The 23,910-nt window shown below is 39.2% G+C and overlaps 1 protein-coding gene across 3 annotated transcripts in view; it reads right to left on the bottom strand.

The window, feature by feature from the left end:
• Nucleotides 1-1,319: 1,319 nt before the first annotated feature.
• Nucleotides 1,320-23,910, bottom strand: part of CCDC81 (coiled-coil domain containing 81) — a 37,164-nt gene continuing 14,573 nt past the window's right edge. For all 3 annotated transcript variants that reach the window (XM_015074904.3, XM_053203761.1, XM_053203762.1), the window contains exons 5-15: nucleotides 23,298-23,377; nucleotides 20,711-20,835; nucleotides 18,680-18,803; nucleotides 15,706-15,799; nucleotides 14,959-15,105; nucleotides 13,947-14,051; nucleotides 13,632-13,804; nucleotides 12,316-12,394; nucleotides 11,879-12,099; nucleotides 3,867-3,992; nucleotides 1,320-1,480 (exon numbers count right to left, since the gene is read on the bottom strand). In XM_015074904.3, the coding sequence (XP_014930390.2) occupies nucleotides 1,339-1,480; nucleotides 3,867-3,992; nucleotides 11,879-12,099; nucleotides 12,316-12,394; nucleotides 13,632-13,804; nucleotides 13,947-14,051; nucleotides 14,959-15,105; nucleotides 15,706-15,799; nucleotides 18,680-18,803; nucleotides 20,711-20,835; nucleotides 23,298-23,377 (1,416 nt within the window). In that variant the 3' untranslated portion in view covers nucleotides 1,320-1,338. The remainder of the gene's footprint in view (nucleotides 1,481-3,866; nucleotides 3,993-11,878; nucleotides 12,100-12,315; nucleotides 12,395-13,631; nucleotides 13,805-13,946; nucleotides 14,052-14,958; nucleotides 15,106-15,705; nucleotides 15,800-18,679; nucleotides 18,804-20,710; nucleotides 20,836-23,297; nucleotides 23,378-23,910) is intronic.

The following is a 23,910-nucleotide window of genomic DNA, read 5'->3' as shown; positions in this document are numbered from 1 at the left end:
AAGTGGCAGTGTAGGAAGCTTTGGGGGAGAGGTTCCAGACAATTCCAGTCCCTAGGAAGCATACTGGCTTCCACAGAAAAAGATAACATTAGGGCCACCTGGGTGGTTCAGTCAGTTAAGCATCCGAATCTTGGTTTCAGTTCAGGTCATAATCTCGGTTGATGAGTTCAAGCCCTGCATTGGGTTCTGTGCCGACAGCACAGAGCATGCTTAAGATTCTCTCCCTCTCTCTCTTCCCCTCCCTGCTTGAGTGCTCCCTCTCTCTCAAAAATAAATTAAAAGAAAAGATAAAGACAAAATTAGCAACAAAATTTTCCTGATATTAATTTAAAAGGTACTTTCCCTTTAACCATTCAGGGCTCAAAACATTCTTATTTTGTATCTGTGGTAAAAACAATGTGTTGGATGTCTCCCCACATATACTTTTCCCCATTTTCTAAGAGAGATGAGGCAGACAGAAAGCAAATAGTCTAAGGGACTGTATTCCTAGCTTTTGTTTTTCTGATATGTAGACCCCACTCTGCTTTGTTCATTGGTTTGCCTGAGGTAGTAGGACGGGGGAGGGGGAGCAAGGGTAAAGGATGAAAGTGCATGAACAAAGTTTTTGGTTTAAAACACGCATACCTTAACTGGAAATCAGTCCTTTAGCAGAAAGATATTCCTCTTCCACAGCACATGCAGCTCAAGCACGGAAGCAAGGGAAGCAAGGAGAGAAGGCGGCGGCACCTGGCAGGCCAGCCAGGCTCCTCCCACAGCACCCAAGTAGCCCAACAATAAACCTCTAACGGAATGCTTGACCAGAAGGGCACCAAGGCAATGATATCCCCGGAGGTCCCAACAAAGCTCCAGGTATGTCTTCAGCTAGAAAGCTCAGAAAGCGTTGCTCTGATCACCTGTGGCAAATAACCTAATCTACCTCTAGAACGTTCGCGTATGCAGTTCCTCCGGGGAGGGAGGTAAGATTTACCATTATGCACAGTCAGTCACATAGAAAATATTTCTTAGGACACTATTTATTATACATGGAAAAAAGGATAAAGTTTTCCTGTCTTATCTATGCTGCTGGGTCGGCAGCAACCCTGCGGCCAGAATGAGGCTGGGTCGCGGTCCCAGCCCCCATGGCGGCAGGGTTCTGTGGGGCGGGGGAGGAAGGTAGGTGAGGAGGCCCTGCCTATGTGAATTCAACAAGGGGTTAAAAAGCAGTCTACTCCTGAAAGGACCAAAACAACACAATAACTTTTTCCCTCCAAAGTAAAAATCAGTAGTTTCCCCATCATGCCTCCAACATTTAAAAGATAAAAATTTTCCGGAGGAAAACATAGATCCAAGCGGTGGGTTTTATGAAAAGAACCGCGAGCCAGGCAGGTGCTGGTTGAATGGCCACACGTTGCTCCTGCCCTTATTGTTGGTGCTCCTCTGGCACTGCTTGCAGCGCAAATATCTCTCGCACTGGTCCAGGATAAAGAGCTTGTTTGCAGACCTGAGGAGAGGCAAGGACAGGCGGTCATTATTAGGGGCTCCCGGAGTCCGTGCTGGGGCCTAGCTTAGAAGCCGGTGCCGGAGAAGTGATGCAGCAGAGAAGGCACATACCTACCATCTAGGAGCTTAATGCCTGCCTGTGAGGGCCCACCTGCCATCTCTCCCGTCCACACGGCTTCCTGCAGCTCACCCCAGCTTGGCATGGTCTGCTGTTGGCATGTCTGCTATTTCCAGTAAATATAAGACTTGGTGCCTTCACAACCGTCTGACCCCAGCGCTTCTCCCCAGCCCCACCCACCTAAACCCTCAGAAAAAACATAACTTGCCCAAGACCACACAGCCAGCAAACAGGTGTCTTCAAAGCTTTGCCATGTGGATACACTTTTATCTGTCAGGCTCTCGGGGGAAAGACAGCGTTGAGAGGGAGAGCAGGCCATTAAGCTGCTGGTTAAGTTAAGCCCCAGCAGACAGTTAAGAGTAGACTTACAAGGTAAATCTAGGAGTCCAGAGCCCTCTGGATGGTTAAGGGTAGGAGAGGGGGTGGAGACAAAGAGTAGGAGGACAAAAGGGGCTCAAAGCAGAGATGAAGGGATGGCAATAATTGATTTTGCATGTCAACAGTTTTTCTTGATTATGCAGGACAGTCCCTGGTGTGTTCCCCTACCCTACCAACATTTCTACATGATTGGAATTCTGTAAAAAGGAGCATCAAGAACAGCCTTATAAGGTAAAAGAACAAATAATGTTAGCAGTGTTCAGGGGGGAACTACCTGGCTTGGTTTGGTGTTGGGATGGAGTATCATGTGCTAACTGCATTCATGGGAAGTTTGTTTTTGCTTCTGCTTTGTTTTTTTTTTAACAGCAACCAATTCCTTCTTCCTAACCTGCTCCTGCTTGAGGCCCTGCCCACAACTTGGCTTCGGTCTTCAGGTAACAAGATTGCTCTGCCATGTCCCTGCTAGGTCCCTGCCATATCCTGACACTCAAGGTTGTTTTCTATGTCTCCTCTATCCTTTATCACCACGTTGGCCAAGCAATCTTCCGAAATCCAGCAAAATCTCCCCAGCATTAATGTCACTGCCTTTTACCTGCTTTTCCCCAACATTAAGAAAATGCCCTGAGGGGCACCTGAGTGGCTCAGTCAGGTAAGCATCCAACTTCAGCTCAGGCCATGATCTCATGGTTCATGAGTTTAAGCCCCACATTAGGCTCTGCACTGGCAGTGGGTTCTCTCTTTCTTCCTCCCTCTCTGCCGCTCCCCCAGTCATGCTCTCTCACTCTCTCAAAGTAAACAAATAAATAAGCTTAAAAAAAAAGGAAAATGCCTTGAAACCCCAGTGCCCCTTCGTCTTCTCTAAGCCAAACAACCCCACTTCTACTTTGGAACTTCACTGCTACATCATCCCGCTTAGTCCCATTGTAACAAAATATGGGTTCTACCCATTAGAAAGACAGGTAAGAGATGCCTTAAAAGAATATCTTGAACAGAGTTACAAACCAAGACTTATTATGACAAATTTTAACTATGGTAAAAATTAGTTGATATGTGGGAATTTAAAATATTATTTTGGTATATTCAAGATTTAATAACATGTGACTACATAGGCTTGGTCTGTTCAAGTTTTAACATACTATGAAATCATACCATACATTTGTAAAATATTTTCTTTTTTTTTAAGTGTAATGTTTTTCCATCTCTTTATTTGATCACAAAATTCCTGTGTTAGCTATGTCAGGCAGGTGTTTACTTTCTTCATCTTACAAATAAAAGACAAAAAGATTAGCTGCCTTTCCAAATTTAGTATTAATTCTCAAAGCCATGACTAGAGTCCTTGACTCTAGATTGTCAATCGGTAGCTGGGAAGAGGGGATATGGATATAATACATTTCAGGAACATGGTCTTGGGTTGGTTCTGTAACAGGCATTTCATTTTCCCAGTTGCCAATCTTACAACCCCTTGACTCTGCTCTTAAATGACCATTCTGTCAGACTTGGATGTGTCCAGATAGAAACTCCCTCTCCCTGTTTCCAGCTAGTTATTTCCAAGGAGAATTCCTACCCTCCCCCACCCCATGCTTCCCTACCCTCCACAATATGAAAATAAACTACCCTAAACAGAGGCAAAAATTAGGGCAAATATGGCAAGCATATAACACACATCCCACATTCTCCAATCCCATATCCATAGCAGACATTTCGAATACATCACCACAGCATTTCCTACTGAACCCAGAATTCTTTTCTCCACCAGGTTCCCTAGGTAGCCACTGCTAATCAATGGGAGTTGGCACTGGAAACCTGTGTGCCATCCCAGGATTCCAGGAAAGTAAACAAGGAGTGGAGGGGGTTTCTCTGCAAAAAACTTCTGGTTCCAATTGGGTATTACCGCTGCAAAGCCTTCTCCTCCATGTCCCGCTGTTTCTTCATTGCGGTGCTCCTTTCCCAGTCCTTCAGCAAGCTCTCGTTCATTCTCTTCACCCGCTCCATCTCAGCCTTTCTGTCTGCCAGGTGTCTGGAGACAACAGCAGAGTCTGGTTTTGTTCACAATCACAATACCAGGGAGGGCATGCACCCACCCTGGAAGCCCCATTCCTTTATGGTAGATTACCCAGAAGACATTCTGGTTTTGTTCACTACTCCTTGAAATACACTGAAAGGAATGAACATTGAGAAAAACACTAAAAATATTATAGGTCTCAAATAGTTTACTGGTCTGGGACCTTTCATCTTCAATTCTGGTTTAAATTAGCAGGATTGAAACCTTTTTCCAATGAACAAATTCAGCCTTTAAAGCCATTAATTTCCTTTGAAGCTAATTTAACTAATCTGAAGAATCATCTCAAATGGATTTCCTCTACTTTAGGTTTCTTTCCTTTTATTCCAGTCACTCAGCTGTCAGTAATCAGCCCGAATTGCTACAGGCATGTTACAAGGCAAAGTAGACAGGAATACAAATGAATGGCTAGAAACAGGGAAAGAAACAGAAGTGACTAGGCAAAACAAAATGAAATCAAGAAAGTATGTAACATTGTGAAGAAGGTTCAGAAAAAAAAAAAAAAGAGGAATGTCTGGTGAAAGTAAAGACATCAAAGAAGTAATTACGGTGTATCTCTCTTCAAGTACCATTTCCCAGAATTCCCAATGAAAAGTGTCTCTATTACTAGTCTCCAGACACGTAGCCACTGCTGTTGTGAATCATCTTAAACCTGGTTCAAATTATTTATTTATATGTGTCTATTTGCCAGACTGAAACTCTTACCTTCAGTTCTCATTAAAGTCTAGAAAGGACTTCACTAAATGTGCAGGTTGATTTAGCCTGCTCTGTCAGGCTTTGTGTTACAGGCAGCCACTGCCACTAGGTGTCAGGACCCTCTGATAAAAATCAGTAATGGACTGTGTGCTGGTTTGCTTTTCCTAAAATAAACATGGCCACGTTTTCCTCCAAGGAGCATTGAGCAATTCAGCTATTGTGTGGTCATTATAAAGATTAAATGAGATAATATACAGAAAGTACCAATGCCTATAACACAATGAGAGCTCAATGACTAAATGGTACCTATTATATATTTCTTTCATAACCTTTTTTTCCTTTTCATAGTGTTTTTTAATTGTAACACAAACCACATAAAGTTGACCATCTTAAAAAATTTTAAGAGTACAGATACATAGCATTAAGTACATTTACCTTGTTGTGCAACCAATATCCAGAACTCTTTTTTTTTTTTTAATTTATTGTCAAATTAGCTAACATACAGTGTAAACAGTGTGCTCTTGGTTTGGGGGGTAGATCCCCATGATTCATCGCTTACATACAACAGCCAGTGCTTATCCTAACAAGTGCCCTCCTCAATGTCCATCATCCATCCCCCCCATCCCGGTTCCCCCAACAACCCTCAGTTTGTTCTCCACATTCAAGAGTCTCTTATGGTTAGCCTCCCTCTCTGTTTGAAAGTATTTTTTAAATAGTTCTATACTATTTTAAATAGTATAGAAACTCTATACTCATTAAACAACTTCTCATTTTTCCCTCCCCCTAGTGCCTAGAAAGCACTGTTCTACTTTTTCCATGAATTTGACCACTCTGATAACCTTATAGAAGTGGAATCATACAATATTTTGTATTGTATTATAATGACTGGCTTATTTTATTTAGCATAATGTCAACAACGTTCATCTGTGTTGTAGCATGTGTCATAATTTCCTTCCTTCTGAAGACTGAGTAATATTCCATTGTATGCGCGTTAACACATTTTGTTTATTCATTCCTCTGTGGCCAGACATTTGGGTTGCTTCCCTTTCTTGGTTACTGAAGGCTGTTATGAACATGGGAGCGCAAATATCTCCTCAAGATCCTATTTTCAACTCCAGCAAAAAAACTACTAGAACCGATAAATGAATTCAGTAAGGTCACAGGATACAAAATCAATGTACAGAAATGTGTTGCATTTCTATACACTAATAACGAAGCACCAGAAAGAGCAATTAAGAAAATAAACCCATTTATAATTGCACCAAACTTAACCAAGGAGGTAGAAGATCTGTACTCTGAAAACTATAAAACACTGATGAATGAAATTGAAAATGATACAAACAGGGGCTCCTGGGTGGCTCAGTAGGTTGAGCATCTGACTTTGGCTTGGGTCATGATCTTGCGGTTTGTGAGTTCGAGCCCCGCATCGGGCTCTGTGCTGACAGCTCAGAGCCTGGAGCCTACTTTGGATTCTGTGTCCCCCTGTCTCTCTGCCCACCCCTGCTTGTGCTCTCTCTCTTTCAAAAATTAATACACAAAAAAAAAATTTTTTTAAAGAAAATGATACAAACAAATGGAAAGACAGTCCATGCTCATGGACTGGAAGAACAAATATTGTTAAAATGTTCATATACCCAAATCAGTCTATAGATTTAATGAAATCCCTATCAAAATACCAAAAGCATTTTTCACAGAACTAGAACAAATACTACTAAAATTTGTATGGAAACACAAAAGGCCTCAAATAGCCAAAGCAATCTTGAAAGAAAAAAAAATCCCAAACCTGGAGGCATCACAATTCCAGACTTCAAGTCATATTACAAAGCTGTAGTGATCAAAACAGTATTGTACTGGCACAAAAAATAGACACAGAGATAGATTAATGGAATAGAATAGAATGACCAGAAATAAACCCACAAGTGTGTGGTCAATTAAACTTCAACAAAGCAGGAAAGAATATTCAATGGGAAAAAGTCTCTTTGACAAATGGTATTGGGAAAACTGGACAGCGACATACAGAAGAATGAACCTGGACCACTTTCTTACATCATACACAAAAATAAACTCAAAATGGATTAAAGACCTAAACGTGAGACTTGAAACCATAAAAATCCCGTAAGAGAGCATAGGCAGTAATATTCTGACATCGGCCATGACACCTTTTTAGATATGTCTCCTGGGGCAAGGGAAACACAAGCAAAAATAAACTATTGGGACCATATCAAAATAAAAAATATATAAAGAACTTCTACAACTCAACACCAAAAAACAAATAATCCAAGTAAAAACTGGGCAGAGGATCTGAACAGATATTTCTCCAAAGAAGACATAAAGATGGCCAACAGATAGATAAAAAGATGCTCAACATCATTCATCAGCAGGGAAATGCAAATCAAAACCACAATGAGCCATCACCTCACACCTGTCAGAATGGCTAAAATCAAAAACACAAGAAACAAGTGTTGGTGACAATGTGGAGGAAAAGGAACCCTCATGCACAGTTGGTGGGAATGCAAATTGGTGCAGCCACTGTGGAAGACAATATGAAGGGTCCTCAAAAAATTAAAAATAAAACTACCCTACAATCCAGTAATCGCATTACTGGGTATTTACCCAAAGAATATAAAAACACTACTTTGAAGGGATATATGCACCTCTATGTTTAGTGTAGTGTTATTTACAATAGCCAAATTATGGAAACAGCCCAGGCATCCATCAATAGGTGAATGGATAAAGAAGATGTGATATGTGTGTGTGTGTGTGTGTGTGTGTGTATACATATACACACATACAATGGATGTTATTCAGCCATAAAAAAGAATGAGACCTTGCCATTTGCAACAACACAGATACGTCTAGAGGTTATAGTGCTAAGCAAAATAAGCCAGTCGGAGAAAGACAAATACCAGATGACTTCTCTCATATGTGGAATTTAAGAACCAAAACAAACAAAAAAAGGGGGGATAAAGAGAAAACAAAAAACAGACTCTTAACTATAGAGAACAAACAGGTGGTTACCAGAGGGAGGTGGATGAGGTATGGGTGAAATAGGTAAAAGGGATTAAGAGTACACTTACCTTGATAAGCAATGAGTAATGCATGGAATTATTGAATCACTATATCGTACATCTAAAACGTACAATGTTATATTACACTATATGTTATGTATAGCATTTCATGTTAACTATACTGGAGTGAAAATAAAATAATTTTTTAATTTTCTAAAAAGGATCCTGCTTTCAATTCTTTTAGGTATATACGCAGAAGTGGAATTGTTGAATCATATGGTAATTCTATTTTTAATTTTTTGAGTAACTGCCATGCTGTTTTCCATAGCGGCTGCACCATTTTACATTCTCATCAGTTGTGCCCGGGGTTTCTATTTCTCCACATCCTTACCAACACCTACTGTTTTCTGGGTTTTGACCCTAGTATCTTTCTCTTTTTTCTTTAGTTTTAGTTTTTGCATTTGTTTTTGCTTGCCTTAGTTTTCTTTATCTTTCCTTTTTACATCATAATTGCATCTTAATGGTTTTGTCTACCACTGAATTGACAGTTTTCTTTCTTTCTAATCTTTTGCATAGTCTAAAAGAAGTACTTGTTAAATGTTTCATGGTGCATGTGGTATAAGAAAAATCTATAATTATTCTTGATTTGGACATTTCACAAGACAATCAAAGCACAGATTTTATAATACAAAATACATGATAGCACATTTGATCTTTGCATTTGTGAAACCTTAAGATGTTATTCTGCAAACATATGTTTTCTTTGCATAAAGCCCTAGGGGGAAGAAAAGATAGCCATCTCACCTGTATACATTACAGTGATATACAGATCTTAAACAGTGTAAGATTTTTTCTTCCATCTACATAAATGAGTTGCAAGGAGAAAAATGAACAATTTGCTAACTGCTTACTTCATTCAGACTGTCATAGACTTGGCCTCCAGGATGGATATGTGATTGGAATTAAATTATTAAATTGTGTAATACAAAACACAGCTACATTTGCAATCTCACCATCCTACTTTGCTACCTTTATTCACTGGAGTTGATTTTGCTACCTTTATTCACTGGAGTGGAGAATCCCTGTCTCTCAGGTCTAGATAAGTAAATATTCAGTAAAACATGAAACACTTCTTAGCTTGGAGAGGCACACATTTAGTTAAAAGCTAAATGACATCTATTCCAAACAGTACAAACAATGACAGCTGACAGCCGAATAAGGCTGACCTGCCCACAGTTCAGAAAGTGGAAACAATGTGTTAGTAAGCAGCTACCTCACTGTGGCTTTGATTTGCATTTCCCTAATGATTAGTGATGTCGAGCAGCTTTTCAAAAGCTTTTTGGCTATAATTGTATTCTTTTTAAAAGGATAGTTTAAAAATTCAGTTTAATTTAGATGCTAAGAAAGTGAGAAAATGAAGTGGGGCTACAGGGGAGGCAAACTAGGATTCCCACAAAACTGCTGTTGGAAGCAAATTGCCATACCTTTTTAGAAAGCAAACTGTCAGTATCTGGTGACATTTAAAATGTGCCATACGCTGGCATCCAGCAATTCCACTTTTAAGATTTTATCCAATGGAAACAAAAGAACCAGTATGAAGATATATATTAAAAATGTTTAATGCAAAATTGTTGTAATAGCAAACCATCTGGAAACAGAGTGAATGTTCATCAATAATGCAAAAGTTAAATTATAGCAATCCATATTATAGATATCATGCTGTTTTTGAAGAAGAATGAATTTCGTTTCTATGTACTGATCTGAACATGAACTAATGATGCATTATTAGGTTAAAGAAAGATTGGGCTGCAGAGTAATGTATAAGATCTCACAGCTCTTATTTTCATTTACAAAAATGGAAGGAAAAAAATATATGCATCTTATTTGAATATTTTTGTAAAGAATAGAAAAAATATAGAAGGCTAGGGGGAGATTATTAACTTTTTTTAATCTCTCCACCAATTGACTTTTTTTTTAAAGTTTATTTATTTTGAGAGAGAGCAAGAGAGAGCATGCGGGAAAGGGCAGAGAGAAAGGGAGATAAAGAGAATCCCAAGCAGGCTCCCTACCATCAGTACAGAGCCCAACATGCGGCTCAAACTCAGACACCATGAGATCATGACCTGAGGCAAAATCAAGAGTCAGACACGTAACTGACTGAGTCACGCAGGCGCCCCACCAATTGACTTATTTTAATAAGCATAATTTGTTATATTTTTTATAAACAAAAGCAGAAGAGTTTAAAGAAAAAGAAGTAAAAATACTTTAGCAGGCCTGTTTGTTTCATAGTGACTAAATGATCCCCTCTGAAAGAAAGTGACCCTCTACTTGCCGTAGGAGGGCCTCAGATGACATCCTGAGATGGACCAGAGACAGGGAAGTTGGAAAAGAAAAGTGAGAGAATATGGAATGACTAGTAAAGGATATAGAAACAGGAGACAAGGACCTGACCCCTACAGAAAAGGGGGTCTGTGACCAGAGCTTCAACAAGAGAGATAACCAAGTAAAGACCTCAGTTCATATTTGTTCAGAGCTTTGCGGTTACCAAAAACGTACTCAAATACATACTCATATAATTCTCACAGTAAGGAGAGGTAGGGCAGGTATATTATCCTTATGTTTCATGTCAGGAAAAGAGGGCCCAAAGAACCCTGTGTGTGTGTGATTTGGCCCAGGTCATGGTGCTTGGAAGTGGACAGAGTTTAACATCACTCATCATCAGAGAAATGCAAATCAAAACCACAATGAGCTATCACTCTATACCAGTTAGAATGGCTAAAATCAAAATGACAACAAACAACAGGTGCTGGTGAGGATGTGGAGACAAAGGAACCCTTGTGCAGTGCACTGTTGGTGGGAATACAAACTGGTGCAGCCACTATGGAAAACAGTATGGAGCTTCCTCAAAGAGTTAAAAATAGAACTACCACAGGATCCAGTAATTCCACCTTTGGGTATTCACCCAAAGAAAATGAAAACGCTAATTCAAAAATATATATGCACCCCTAAATTTATTGCAGCATCATTTATAATAACCAATATGTGGATGCATCCAAGCATCCATCAATAGATGAATGGATAAGAAAAATGTGGTGTATATATACACACACACACACATACACACACACCGTGAAATATTACACTGCCATGAAAAAGGATGAGATTGTGTCATTTGAGATGACGTGGATGGACCCAAGGAGTTTTATGCTAAGTGAAATAACAAGTCAGACTGAGAAAGACAAATACCATATGATTCTACTCATGAGTGGAATCTAAAAAAAAAAAATGAATAAACAAACAAAAAAGCAGAATCAGCTCTATAAATACAGAGAACAAACTGAAGGTTGCCAGAGGGAAGGGGGGGATGGATGATCAGGCAAAATGGGTGAAGGTGAGTGGGAGATACAGGCTTCCAGTTATGGAATGGTAAGTCATGGGAATAAAAGGCAGAGCATAAGGAATACAGTCAATGGTATTGTACTAGCAATGTAACGGGACAAATGGTAGCTACACCTGTGCTCAACATAATGTATAAACTCATCAAATCAAAAAAGAAAAGAAGGAAAGAAGGGAAAGGGAAGGAAAAGAAAAGGAAAAGAAAGAAACTGGGTGTTTGATGTTTGAATTTAAAGGTATTTGCATTGATAAGGCATAAAGTCCTCCTCTGCCTACGTTGCCACCTTCACCATCCCTCACCAGCCGTCATCAGTGCAGCTTACTACATGAACGGTTCTTAGGAGGAAGAGGGTTTATTGGAGAAACGACCCAAGTTTCATGTCTGTGTCTAGTTGAGAAAAATAGCTGCTTTGTGGCTCACATTGTATTTCCAACAAGTGGACAACTCTTTTAAGAAGTTGTACTGTAAAGGGAAGGAAAAATATGGAGAGGTAACTGGTGAGAGGGGTGGATCGAGACTGGTTGGTTGGGTTGTTTTTTTAATCAATAACCTTTCTTCATTGAGTGAATTGTGAGGACGAAACAAGATGAAGTTTGAAGGATAATATTTTGTACATAGTAACTCCTCAATGTGTTCACTATTATTATTGTTTCTGTGCTGTTGTAGAAGGAGAGAAAGAGAAGGGGAATGTGGAGAGGGGAGCAGGAGAGGAGGAGGAGGAAGAAAGACCTGGGGTCCCTTACTCTTTTTGTGTCCTCTGAAGCATCTGCAAATCCTGCTTCTGGCCCACCAGGTGCTGCAAGATGGTTCTTCTTTTCTGGCTAGCAGCGGTCTCCATCTGGTGCTTCATGTATTTCTGGTCTCGCTTTCGCTTTTGCACCATCATTTCACTCTCATCCTTAGCAAAGATGGGTTCACAAGGCTCTGGCTCAAACGTGGACATTTGCATGGATTTATTCTTTATCTGAAACAGGGACACATATAATACAGATCAGAATTATACCAGGCAATAAACCTTACACACAACAGTGTAGCATAGTAAAATACCAGTCCCTTAGAGGCAGGAACAAGGGCTGCAAAAACCACCAAATGGGTAACACACAAGGCTACAGTTTTTATACGTATTTTTAGAATGCTACTGCAGAACTGCAGAACTTTGAAATAACAGTTGTCCCCTTACCTGTGCATCCAAAGCTCTCTTATAACACTGGGTGTCTTCCATCTTATCTCTGATGTATTTGGCTCTCTGTGCATCAAGTCTAGCAATTAAAGATAAGAGGAGGTGGGGGCGACGTTCGTTATTGTCTTCAGTAATACAGATTAACATCACTAAAATGTATTTAATAAGTATCAATAGGAGTGAGAGCCTGGTAAATAAAAAGTGGCGTTTCTTTCTAGGAGCTTCCATTTTAAGAAAGAAAGGAGTAATTCAAATGCATAGGCTAGTGGACAATGTGTTGAATAGAGGACAGACAGGACAAGTGTAAGCACAGGAATGACCATTTTGTCCAAATTCACTACCACTAAGACAGGTCCTCCTTCACCCTCCCACCCCCCCCCACCCCCCCCCCACCCCTGTGCTTTAAAAAACCGTGACAGGAAAGCAGGAAGTGTCTATTTCTTCTACAAAACGATTCACCATAAGACTCCTTTTTAAGAAAGTGGTATTTCCTATTATAAATTATGATTCTGTTATATGCAACCTAGAGGGAACCCATATGATCTATAAAGCGAGTATAATGGAACATAAACATTTTGTAGAAAACTAATTTTTCAGTCCCAAAAGCTAGCTTATTATTTGTTTTAGGAGTCTCTCTCACACTACAGTAGCCTCTTTAATTACTCTCCTGACCTCAGTAGTAGAAGTGTGACTCGCCCTTAGGCAGGTTTGAACTCTGACCCTATCCCAGACCTCAGATGATCTGAACAATACCAATCAGATTCTCTTTCCTGAATATTCAGGATTGAGACTAACATTCATCCAGGTTTGAGCTGGAATAAAGATGATGTCTACTAAGGAGCTATGGGGGTGAGCAGAGGGAAGGATTCTTTACATGACTTTTTAGTCCTTGATTCTAGTCCTCTTAGATCCCCTCTCCCCCACATTCCTGTCCCCGGGTTCCCCTGTGAGATACCGGTACTGACATTAAACCCCAGCTTTGACTTGAGATTGACTGGGAATAGCTGGGAATAGTGCTTGTTCAAGACAAGTCCCCTCCTTCATCTACCAGTATTAGTGATGACAAAACAATACAAAATGATTCTCTATAATTAGTTATAGATTGGTATCACTATAATGATAATTATAATAATGACAGCTTTTTTTCATTTTTCTAATGAAATGTTATGCTGAGGTACTGGCTGCCAGCTGGGTTGGTTGGCTCAGTTGGTTATAGTTGTGCTAATGAAACTACCAATGCTGATTGAATCCCACATGGAAATAAGCTTCACGTGAAAATTCTGAACCCGTTTTTAGAGCCTGTCAACCAGACTCACTCCTCTGTGAGATGCTTTTGTTCTAGGCGGCCCATCAGCTCTCTGTTTTGTCTTTGCTTTATTTGCTTTTCCTGTCTGTTATCCATTTGTTTCAGGAGACTTTGGGAATATTCTTCTTGTTTAAAAGCATTAATCTCAGAACTGAGTGGCCGTTTATCAAATAGGAAAGATTTCTGGAATGAAGGAGAAGCAATTCGTTTACTTTAAAATACCAAAAAGCAACAAAGAATAAAGGTAGTAATTCAGAAAACTAAAATCCATGATTAACTTATAGTATTTGCAGGTATTAGCAACAGAAATTTTGAAAAGACTCACACAAAATTCAGGTTTCTCCTTCTTGTGGATTCTTATAGCTTCAGCAACTCCAAGATTATAGGCAGCATTTTTTTGATTCTGTGCTCTATTAGCCAGATTTCTCATCTTTGAAAACAAACAAACAAAAAATTATGTACTGAAAATACAGCCTTTAAAAATTTAATTCTAGGGGCGCCTGGGTGGCTCTGTTGATTGAGCGTCCGACTCCGGCTCAGGTCATGATCTCGCGGTCTGTGAGTTCAAACCCCACATTGGGCTCTGTGCCAACAGCTCAGAGACTGGAGTCTGTTTCAGATTCTGTGTCTCCCTCTCTCTCTGACCCTCCCCTCTTCATGCTGTGTCTCTCTCTGTCTCAAAAAAATAAATAAACGTTAAAAAAAATTAATTCTATTACATTATAATAATCCAACTGAGGTAGAAACTCGCCTTTTGGAGGCAATGGTACTTTCTATAAAGCTTCATAGATTTATAAAAGTGGGTTGGGGAAGGTTTTTTTTTCTTTTTTCCTGTTTTGCGGCTTTAGGCAGCACCTCTGTGGGGATCGTAAGAGGGAATGGAAGATTTCTTAAGTGGTTACCTGGTATCACAAATGCAGGAAAGAGCAGTATGGTCAACTATGGGAGACCACAGAAATCTGGACAGTGCAAATATGGGGGTACCATCCTCTCTTTGCTTGCTTGAGATAGGCCATAGATTTGAAGGGGAAAGCCTTGGTTATGTTGTATTAGAAATCACAAATAAAACCATATAAATCCAGGAGTTCCACCTTTAAAACTAAGTCCTTGGGGTTGGGGAGAGGGAGAAATCAGTGGCAGGTACAAACATTCAGCTGCTTGGACATTCATCCCAGTGTTGCTCACTATTATGAAAACTTGCATACAACCCAAGTTTTAGTCCAACAATAAGGAAATGATTAAATACATTACAGTACAGACATATGATGGGGCATTTAACGTGGCCCTTTAAAATCATGTTCCTACGGTCCCATTCTTCAGTCGGAGTGTTGAACTACCTGGTGTTTCTGGAGCTCCTCTTGATCCTTCATCATTTGATACTGCCGAATGTGTTGCTCATTTTCTCTCTCCCCTCTCTTCCTGTCACTGCTGTGGTGTCGTGGCAAATTGCGCAGCGCTCGTTGCAAACACACATAACACAATTCCTACAATACCGAGTTTGAAGACAAACTGAGTTTTTTGCCTTTTACTTGTTTTCCTTCACATTCCCTTCACAAGCTTTCCAGAGACTGAGTATGTCAAGCAACATACTCTATAAACGAATGTATTGATGGCAATTAGAAACATGAGTCTTCAAAGTGGGCTCCACAAATATCCAAGAGGATTTACTGAACTCTCATTTGATCAAAAGTATTTATAGCAGGTGGGCCTGGGTGGTTCAGTCAGTTAAGTATCTGACTTTGGCTCAGGTCATGATCTCTCATGGTTTGCAAGTTCGAGTCCTGCATTGGGTGAGCCCCACTTCTCTCTCTCTCCCCCCCCCCTCTGCCCTTGCTCACTGCACCCTCTCTTTACCTCAAAAAAGAAATGTATTTGTAGCAAGTGAAAATTAGAAAGAGATATACCAACCCTACTTGTGTTAACCCTAGTAGATTTTAATAATAGATATGTTTATTGGAGTCTAATTTGGGGTCCTGAGTATTTGAACCATATCCATACATTGAAAAAAAAAAGCAATTCCCATAACTCTTACTGAGAAACAGAAGTCAGAAACAGAAAGAGAACTTTGTTTGAAGACACTGTACCTGCCCTGCCTTAGTATGATCCTGGCAACCAGTGGCTGGAGAAATGTTATGCTTCATTTTATTGTAATCTTTCAAATAACGTGGAGATGATAAGCTATAAAAACAGTGCAACATGAATTAATGTTTAAAAGTCTGACATGAGCTATGATAATTTGGGAAGCAAGCACAAATATAAGGGAAAGAAAAATAATCTTAGCGATCTTTCTCAGAGGATCTATATGATTGAGGTTAAGAATCCATGGTTTGTGTCAAATAAACTGGGGTTTGAATCCCAGCTTTTTTGCTTACAAGTTGACTGGCATTAGGCAACCTGGGTCATCTTGCAAAAAATCTCAGTTACCAATGCTATGAAATGGGTATAAAATGTATTCATTCTACAAAATGTATTGTGCTTATTATATGCACTATTTTAGGCATGGGAGATGCAGTAAAGAACAAAATATACAAAAAAAAAATAAGAAAAAGAAATCCTTGTCCTTATGGGATTAACATTCTGATAAGAACTGACAGCCTGCTGATAAACAAGTAAGTCAATTCAATAGTATATGTGATTGGGTGGCTCAGTCAGTTGAGCATCTGACTCTTGATTTCGGCTCAAGTTATAGTCTCAGGGTCCCCACATCAGGCTCTGCTCTGAGTATTGGAGTCTGCTTGTGATTCTCTCCCTATCTCTCTGCCTCTCCCCCACTCACACACATACTCTCTCTCTCAAAATAATAAACTTATTTAAAAAATAGAATGTGTGAAGGTGATAAATGCCCTACAATGCTGGAGGGATGGAGTATTGAACCATAAAACAGAACGCCCATGTAAGATGTACCAAGAAGGTGATATTTCAGTAAATAGCTGAAAGAAGGAGGGGTTAAAAATAATCAAATATCTGATGCAAAAAGCATTCCAGGCAGAGTGAATGAGTACAAAGTCCTTGAGGTGGGAGTGTACCTGTGCTCAAAGTAGCCAGTGAAAGATGAGATAGCAGACAGAAAGTAGGAGAGAGATCAGAGACCAAACAGGCTCTTGGAGGCCATGGCAAGGGCTCTGGCTTTTACCCTGGGTAAGAATGGAATCCATTGGAGGGTACAATGTCCAGTATTAACAAAACTATGGAGAAGACAGCAGTCCCTCATATTTCTGCTACTGGGAAGATAATTTGATATAACCTTCCTGAGAATAATTGATAGCATGTATCAAAGGCATGAAAAATGGGTTCATCTCTTACCTCTAAAATTTTACTTTAAAGTTTTTATTCTATAGAATATTCAGGTGCATGCAGAGAATTATGTGTAGATATATTGTCACAGTATGGTGTATAATATTAAAAAACTAAAAATAATCTAAATATCCAAAAGGAGATGAGTTAAACAAAAGGTTTAATTAATGAAATGATGTGCAATTATTTGTTCATGTTCTGGGACATTCAAAGCCATGGGAAAATGTTAACCACTTATTGTTGAGTATAACAAAGTTTCATATGATATGATCTCAGTTGTACTTAAAATGTGTGTATATGTTTCAAATATAAATATATGTATAATGGGTGATTTTTTTGTATCTATTCCTTTTCTCATTTTTCAAAATTTCTGTGATATACATTACACACACACACACACACACACACACACAACCAACCATTTTTTGGTCAACATCTATAGGAAGCCTCCACCAATAGGCCCTAACAATTAATTACTCCCTCCTCCTTGCAGCTCCTGTACTTTCTTTTGTTGTCTTTACCATGTGTACTACTTCTTTAGTGTCAGTCTCCCTACGAGACTGTTTATATGTCTTTTATATGTCTTACAGCTCTGTGTCTTTGGTGTCTAAAGTAATGCCCAGCATACTGTGGTGCTCAGTGTCTGTTGGATTGAACTAAATTCCAAAGTACAAGACATTTAATTCACAATTATCTTTCATAACCATGAGATTATTCAAAACAAGCATGCCCAGGGTTTGAACATGACTTTAGTACCACAGAGTGCATAAATCACACATATGATAGCTGATATATTGTGACACATTAACAAATTCAAATTTGCTAGCCCAATGCAGTATAAATAATCAATGCTCAATAGATAACTTGAGTATGGTTGACTAATTTGAGGTTTTAAAAAGTGTCCTACTTGGGGTGCCTGGGTGGCTCAGTCTGAGCATCTGACTCTTGATTTCAGCTCAGGTCATGATCAGGTCAGGTTCCTGAGATCGAGCCCTGCTTGGGATTCTGTCTCCCTCTCTCTCTGCTCCTACCCCACTTGCTCTCCATCTCTCAAAATTAGTAAAAGATAAACTTTAAAAAAAAGTGTGTTAAAAAAAAAAGAAAATAGAAATCTTTTGGGGTGCCTGGGTGGCTCAGTCAGTTAAGCATCTGACTCTTGATCTCAGCTCAGGTTATGATCTCATGGTTTGTGAGTTCAAGCCCCACATCAGGCTCTGCACTGACAGTGTGGAGCCTGCTTAGAATTCTCTCTCTCCTCTCTCTGACTCTCCTTTGCTTGCTCTCTCTCTCTCTCAAAACAAATAAGTAAACTTAAAAAAAATGAAAATAGAAATCTTTTGACATAACATTGTTAGAAGACATGACCATAATGAATTGTAATACATTCATTCATTCAAAGAATGTTTATTGAATGCCAGCCATGTTTAACAAAACTGCTTTCCAATTTGATCCAAATTGGAAAACAAGGGAAATTTTCCCAAATCCACAAGAGAGTTAGATGTTCTCTCCCCTGTGCTATTTTGTTTCCACCTCTGTCATAGTGTTTATCCTACTGAGTCATAATTTATCACTCTATGTATGCCTGGCTTTCCCACTAGATTATGAGCCCTGACTGAATCTATTATCCCAATCACCTAACAGGTAGAATGTACTCAAGGATACAGAATGAAGGAATGAATAAACACTCATTTAAATTCCCTGCATCAAGATATAACTCAAAAATATATTTAGTAACAGACACCAGATAAAATACCAATGCATTACCTTTCACGGTTCACACTCTTACCACCACTAACATTCTGCTCCGCCATGTTTGGAAAGCTGATGTTTGTCACTTTGAAAGGAGAGAGAGCATGTTTTTCTCGAAGTCTCTTGTGTGTTATGATCTCTGTAAAATGAATGAAACCAAGTTTCCTTTCAACTTTAAATGGGTGGTTTTGTACTTAACTAATTTTTAAAACTCGTTATTTTACCCGGGAAAATTTATATATAAGATACATTTCTTATCTTAAATTATTGTCCCTTGCCCTAGTGTGATTCAAACAAATATTTTTTTGTATATTTATTACGTGCAAGACACTGGCTAATCACTTTAGAAAATACAAGAGGCAAGTCTTTGCCCTTCAAGATCTTTCAAAAGATCTCAACTTAATTAATTAAGATCTCAACTTAATAATGGTTTGACTTATGATTTGTGACTTTGGCTTTTGATGGTGTAAAGTGATGTGCATGCAGTACAAACTGCACTTTGAATTTTGAATTGTGATCTTTCCCTGGACTAGTGATATGTGACACAACATTCCCTTGGGGATGCTGGGCAGCCCAGCAAGCTGCAGCAGGCAGCCAGCCACAGTTAGGAGAGTGAACAAGCGATACACTTCCAGCTATTCTGTACCCATGCAACCAGTCTGTTTTTCACTGTAGTCAATAAGTTACATAAGATATTCAATACTTTATTATAAAATAGGCTTTGTGTTAGGTGATTTTGTCCAACTATAGGCTAATGTAGGCTAGATGACACATTTCAGACAGGCTAGCTATAATGTTCAGTAGGTTAGATGTATTAAACACATTGTCAGCTTATGATAGTTTCAACTTATAATGGGTTAACCTGAACATAACCCCATCGTTAAATTGGGGAAGATCTCTAGTTGTAGAGAAAAATAAGATATAGACAAAAACCCCAAGAGCTCTCATCGTGGAGGTCTTATTACATGCCTACAATGCTAAGTCGCTTTGCATACATTGCATAAATAGCAACTCAGGGCAATGATGAAAAACGTCTACATTCCAATTGATGGTGCTATCTTTAAGGGTCTGCCATGTTTAGAGATGAAAGAAGACACTTCAGAATCCAGTGATGAGAGAAGTGTTCATGGAGTAAGTGCGATGTAAAAATGATGCTAAGAGGTGAGTAGGATTGGGCTAAACTGTAAGAAAAGGAAGGACATTCTAGGCAAGAGAAAAAGAATGAACAAAAACATGAAGTCAGGGAAGGACAAGATGTGTTAGAAGGACATAAATAGACAATTCTGCTCAGAGAAGGAATCTATAGGAAACAGTGACAGATGAGGTTACAGACACAAAAGCATGTGAATATTAGGCTAACAGTTTACATGTAATCCTGTAGGCCACATGTTGCAAAAACAATATCCACAAGCCAATGTTTACCCACTGACATGGGTTTTTTTTTTTTTTTTGGCTCTATCAGCATTTTTTGCTTCAACGTCAATTAGTGTGTTGCCTACAAAGCAATAATCTCCTAAAGGAAGTTTCCAAAGGGTGGCATGGCAACCCCTAAGGATCCCTAGGATCCTTTCCAAAAGTCTTTGAAATCCTAGGATTTTCTTCATATGCTTCAACCAACACAAATATATCATAACAGATTAAATGAAGACACAGATATGAAAATCCAGCCACCTTATATTAAGCCAAGTATCAAAGATGCAAAACTTCCATTCTCCATTTTTCATAAAAATTATTATTTATGCTAACATGTCACCCTATCATGTTAAATGCAACCCACTTCATGCATTTACATTATCTGACTGGACCCTGTAGGCATATGAATTTTGACCTCTTTAAGTAATGGGGAACGAGCAAAGAGATCATAGTCTAAAAGCCTGAGAGTCAAAAAGTGGTTAAGATGAGATACAAGATTCCAGGAATAGAAGATATATGTTAGAAAGAAGAATACAGTAATTATTCATGATTCTAACTTTATTTATTTTGAGCATAGAAGTCACTAAGCAATATGGCTGGGCTACCATCAATATGGTAGCAATATTGGCCTACCTCTGACGCCTTCTTTGCTTGGATGGTCTTTTAATTCGCACTTCTCTTGTCCATTCATTTCATTTTCATCTTCCTCTACAATGGTCTCCATAGGTGGTTTTTTGTCCAACGTCTTGATCTCAATCCTAGAAACAAGCCACGATGTTTACTGCTCTGGGTCTGAATAGGTGAATGTGTGAACTTTCAATCCTTAGAAGCAACCCAGCTAGCTATCTGGTTCTGAAATACACCCACTTCTCTCAAGGGGGCAAGTGCTTTGATTTACTGAGGCTCTCTTTCAGGCTAAGTTCGGCAGCCAACCAAGACCTCCCCTCTCAGTACTGAGGCCTCAAAAGCAGCTCTTATGAAGATAAATTGAGGGATTTAAGCTTTGGGTTTGGTCTCAGTTTGAACCCGGCTGTCTTTTCTAGTTCTGTAACCGGATGCATAGAGGTGACAGTGAAAGGTGGCTGTTGGATGACTTAAAGGCAAAGATTCACAGCCTGGTAGGCAGAGACCAAAATATGCCCAGAAATAACTGCTCCTCCCCTCCCTCTTTCTCCTCCCCACAGCTCCATCCTTTCCCCAGGCACAAGTGAGGGACTTGCAAAAGCACAATGGGGGAATGGATGTGTTCAGCTGGTGCATGTAGTTGTAGGTTTTCTGTGGTCTCAAGTATGGAGTGCTGGGTTAGAGGTGTAAGCAGGAGAGAGGGCAGTGGGGGAGGGGTGGTACTTCCAGTAAATTCAGGGACCAAACTTCACATGAATAAAACATCTACAACTATTTTGAGTATTTGAGTTCTCCGGTCCATCTCTAGGCTCTCTAGTTAACAGGAGCTTCCATCTCTGTTCTTGGCCCATTGCAATTATTTCCCTCCTGGAATGCTTCAGCCAAAATATGTCCAAGGGGGCAGCCCAATTTGCCTTCCAAAATACAATCACAATAAAATTATTTTGAATCCATTGATTTATTTTTAATGAGTAAGGCAACATGGTACAATGGAAAGAATAGTGGAACAGTCAGGAGCCATGGTTTTATTTCTAGCTTGGCCACTCAGTTGTTTGTCCATTTCATCCACAATATTAAGGGTCTAGACTAACTAATCTCTAATGTTTATTCTGACCCTCACACTGATTTTGAGGTATGTCATACAGTCCTTCCTAGAGGGGGTTTTTCCAAACCAACTAACACAGGAGGATGTCACAGATTTAAAAACCATGAGAAAATAATACTCTGGGAAGCTGGTTGCTGGTTGTTATTCCCCAAACTTCCTCCACCTGAAAAGCATAATAGTTAATGGCATAGCAATTAAAATTAAGAACATGATTAAGGGTACACAATGAGTGAGTGACAGCTAAACTGGGGGAAAAAAAAACAAGTCTCCTGACTCCTATTCCAGTGTTCTTTTTAAAAAAATTTTTTTAAATGTTTATTTACTTTTGAGAGAGACAGACAGACCATGAGTAGGGCAAGGGCAGAGAGAGAGGGAGACACAATCCAAAGCAGGCTCCAGGCTCCATGCTGTCAGCACAGAGCCCGATGCAGGGCTCAAACCCACAAACCACGAGATCATGACCTGAGCCAAAGTTGGACACTCAACTGACTGAGCCACCCAGGTGCCCCCTATTCCAGTGTTCTTAATACTGCACCATGTTGTTTCACTTATTAAAAGAAAAAAAATTAAAATTACAATTTTGCACCTCTATAAAATGGATAAAATTAAATACACATCTCAAATAGCTAAAGTGAAAATTAAGTGCAATAATATTGAGAAAGTGCTTAATAGCATCTGACATCTACAGTAGTAAATATTCCATAGATGACAATTATTATTATTATCAGTATCATTATTATAATCATTGTCAGCAGCCGCCACTAAAACCCACTGCACTCTTGGGATAAAGTTGTTCCTTTATTCTACCTTATCTCTCTAACCACTTGAGTGGTAAGAATCAGAGCTCAGACAGGTGAGCTAGACTGCAGAAAGAGAAAGCTAGTTCAGAGGAAATGATGGAAGGTAGAGGAAAGCCCAGAAGATGAGAAGAATTGCACTAATATTGCAGGGACTAAAATTGATGGGAGGTAGTATCAGAGTTTCTAGGGAGCTAAGAGTAGTTTTAAAAATGAACAGTCTAGATGGACCTAGAGGGTATAATGTTAAATTAAATAAGCCAGACAGACAAAGATAAACACCATATCATTTCACTCATATGTGGAACTTAAGAAACAAGACAAATAACAAAAGAAAAGAAGAGTCAAACAAAAAAGCAGATTCTTAAATACAGAGAACAAACTGGTGGTCTCCAGAGGGGAGGTGGGTGAAGCATGGGTAAAATAAAGGGGATTAAGAGTACATTTATCATGATAAGCACCAAGTAATGTATAGAGTTGTTGAATTATCATAAATAAAAATAGTCTAACTGGCCATTGCTTTCTAACTTAACTATGGAAAGTGTATGCAACAAATCCTTCTTTGCTAGAACACTGAAAGAGAGAGAACACTAAAAGGAGCATGAGCCAGAAAAGATGAGAAACACTACCCAATCACATTAATAAATCAACAAGGATTGCTGTGCCTGGAGGAACCTGTGGAGAAAACACTGACCTTGGAAATGCACACCCACACTTGGATTGCTTCTCTGAGCTCTCTCTGCTGGACAACACGGAGTCCACAGTGCCAGGCCTCTGGAGGACAGAGAAAGAGAAAGGTTATGCTTGGGGCAGTGGTCTAGGACACATACAAATCAAAGCTATAGGCAGTCTCAGAGGCAAGGCTACCATGATACTCTCTATTGTTATTTCTTACTTACTTACTTACTTATTTATTTATTTATTTATTTATTTATTTATTTATTTATATTTTTTTAGTGCTTAAAGTCTAGAGCTTAAAATCCAAAGAGGAATTATCTCATTTATCACCGTGGATAGTCCCATACCAATTCCACTGATGCTGCCTTTTCTCAAACCATTTCCTCTTTGGAAATTACCTTCAGAGTTGATGGCTTCTTTTATACATCTTTAAGAGGAGAGCTGACTTATTTGAGACTATGAGGAAAATAAGCAAGGAAGCCAATTCCACTCTTGACCCAAATAACTCTAAGAGAAGGGTAAGAGAAGGGCTTTGAAGTCACGTGGATTCATGTTCACATCCCCACACTGTTAAGTTATGTAACCTTAAACCCTGAGTATGTGTGGATAACAGGATCTAATTCATAGAA

Source organism: Acinonyx jubatus, chromosome D1 (genome assembly GCF_027475565.1).
Source record: "Acinonyx jubatus isolate Ajub_Pintada_27869175 chromosome D1, VMU_Ajub_asm_v1.0, whole genome shotgun sequence".
In the NCBI taxonomy this organism is placed as follows: Eukaryota; Metazoa; Chordata; class Mammalia; order Carnivora; family Felidae; genus Acinonyx; species Acinonyx jubatus.
This window is presented reverse-complemented; position numbering and strand designations above follow the sequence as displayed.